This window comes from Rhagoletis zephyria, unplaced genomic scaffold (assembly GCF_001687245.7).
Source record: "Rhagoletis zephyria isolate East Lansing unplaced genomic scaffold, Rhagoletis_zephyria_1.1 Rzeph_scaffold_52836, whole genome shotgun sequence".
NCBI classification, from domain to species: domain Eukaryota; kingdom Metazoa; phylum Arthropoda; class Insecta; order Diptera; family Tephritidae; genus Rhagoletis; species Rhagoletis zephyria.
The window spans coordinates 1-1,933 of record NW_016209889.1 but is presented as its reverse complement, the minus strand read 5'-3'; the positions used below and the strand labels follow the sequence as shown (position 1 = coordinate 1,933).

General features: G+C 37.6%; 1 protein-coding gene across 1 annotated transcript; it reads left to right on the top strand.

Moving 5' to 3' along the window:
- Positions 1 to 226: 226 nt before the first annotated feature.
- On the top strand, positions 227 to 665 carry LOC108355993 (UPF0587 protein C1orf123 homolog). The gene is made up of 2 exons (XM_017607124.1): positions 227 to 326; positions 406 to 665. The coding sequence occupies exons 1-2, from the start codon at positions 227 to 229 to the stop codon at positions 663 to 665; spliced, it is 360 nt and encodes a 119-aa protein (XP_017462613.1).
- Positions 666 to 1,933: the final 1,268 nt, after the last annotated feature.

The window sequence follows — 1,933 nt, the reverse complement described above, 5'->3', positions numbered from 1 at the left end:
TTATTTGCAAAATACTAATCATTTGCGTCTTACAGGTGACTGCGCTTGAAATTAACGCTCACTTGGAAAACGTGACTAATTTCACCATTGGCCCAGACTTCAAGTTCTTCATGAAGGTAAACAACTTATGCATAGAAAAATGTTTTGCAGATTTTTTACTTACCAGTTATGACTTCTTAATTCACAGTTCAAGTGTGACAATTGCAATGCTGAATCTGAGAACGACATGGCGTTTCCACTCGAGGCCAACGTTCCCATCTTGAATGGAAAGGCGAACGTCAACCTGTCTTTCAAGTGCAAAGAATGCAAGCGTCCATCTACCGTCAGTAAGTATTCACTTTGGGATCTTTTTTTGAATATGTGCTTTAAACTAAAGTCTCACTTTTGTTTTTCTCAAACACGCAGACATCTTGGACGGCTCTCTGCGCCCGTACACTGCGGACGATGATCTGACCTTTAAGCCGTTCATTGAAATGGACTGCCGTGGCTGCTCGCCCATCTCATTCTCCCCGCTGGCCAACTTCGCTTGCAAAAACGTCGAAAGTGGTCGCCAGTTCACTGAAGTGGACCTGTCCAGTGATGACTGGGCCGACTACGACGAAGCCTCTGGACAAACTGTGGGCGTCTACGAGTTCAAACACCAGTTCAGCAGTTACAAGAAGTAACCACTGTACGATGTTGTTCTGTGTTACTATCAATGTTCTATCAAAAGTGCAAGCCTGAAACAGAGGCACATGATAATTATGATGATACTTTCCAAACATACTTTCATTTCTATCTTCTATTTGTACAATTTCATTTCTTTTTAATTTTGTAGAAAAGCTTGTTAAGTTGCAAATGGTAGTTAACTTTGCAGCCACAACCTTACTGAATAGTGAATACATGTTTGCTTAATACTTTTTGTTTACTTTATGTTTTTTAACGCCTCTATTTTTCACTAAATTTGACACAATTTTGTTACAACTTTTTTAAACTTTTATAAACTTTTCTGGCTCTATCAAAATGACAATTGACATTCTAACTGTTTTAACTTTGTGTAACAAAAACATTTTCAATGTTTTTGAATGCAATTTGCCTAAACTTAATGTTTTGATGTAGATGCTCTTTTTATTGAATGTTGTAGATATACCGATTTATTCATTTGCACGTTTGTCTTTGTTGCAGTCACTGCCTGTCGCCGTCATCAGTGCATAAGCAGGCGCCNCTCTATCAAAATGACAATTGACATTCTAACTGTTTTAACTTTGTGTAACAAAAACATTTTCAATGTTTTTGAATGCGATTTGCCTAAACTTAATGTTTTGATGTAGATGCTCTTTTTATTGAATGTTGTAGATATACCGATTTATTCATTTGCACGTTTGTCTTTGTTGCAGTCACTGCCTGTCGCCGTCATCAGTGCATAAGCAGGCGCCGCATTGCCAGAGAAACGTTGTTTTTAATTAGGAATTCTTGGCGAGTTGGCCAAAATGCGTGCTCTCTGTTCAGAAAACTTAAACGCTCAAAGAGGGAGCAGGTTTGCAGGCAAACTGCAAGAGGCAAAAATTGACTACATACTAAATTCTCAATTTAGCCTACAAACTCAACAAAAAACTAATTGAACATGAAGACATTGACTAAAATGCAAACGTTGACATTGGATAGTTACCGTTTGTGTCCAACTTCAGTATTATTGTAGCTATCAATACTAAACTAGCCATGCACATGATTACTGACAAACTTTACATTTATAGCATCGTTTACTTTATGATGAATACATGAAACATAAATCAATTTTGATTGCTGGCACTTGATTGTTAAGGCACACACTAATGTGAGCCAATTGTTCAGCAGAGCTATTAAGTGAAAATCGGCAAAAGTTGCCTTAAAGTGAGCCTGTATACTTTTACTAAAGTACAACTTTTCACTGCACCAAGCACTTCACCCCAAAAAA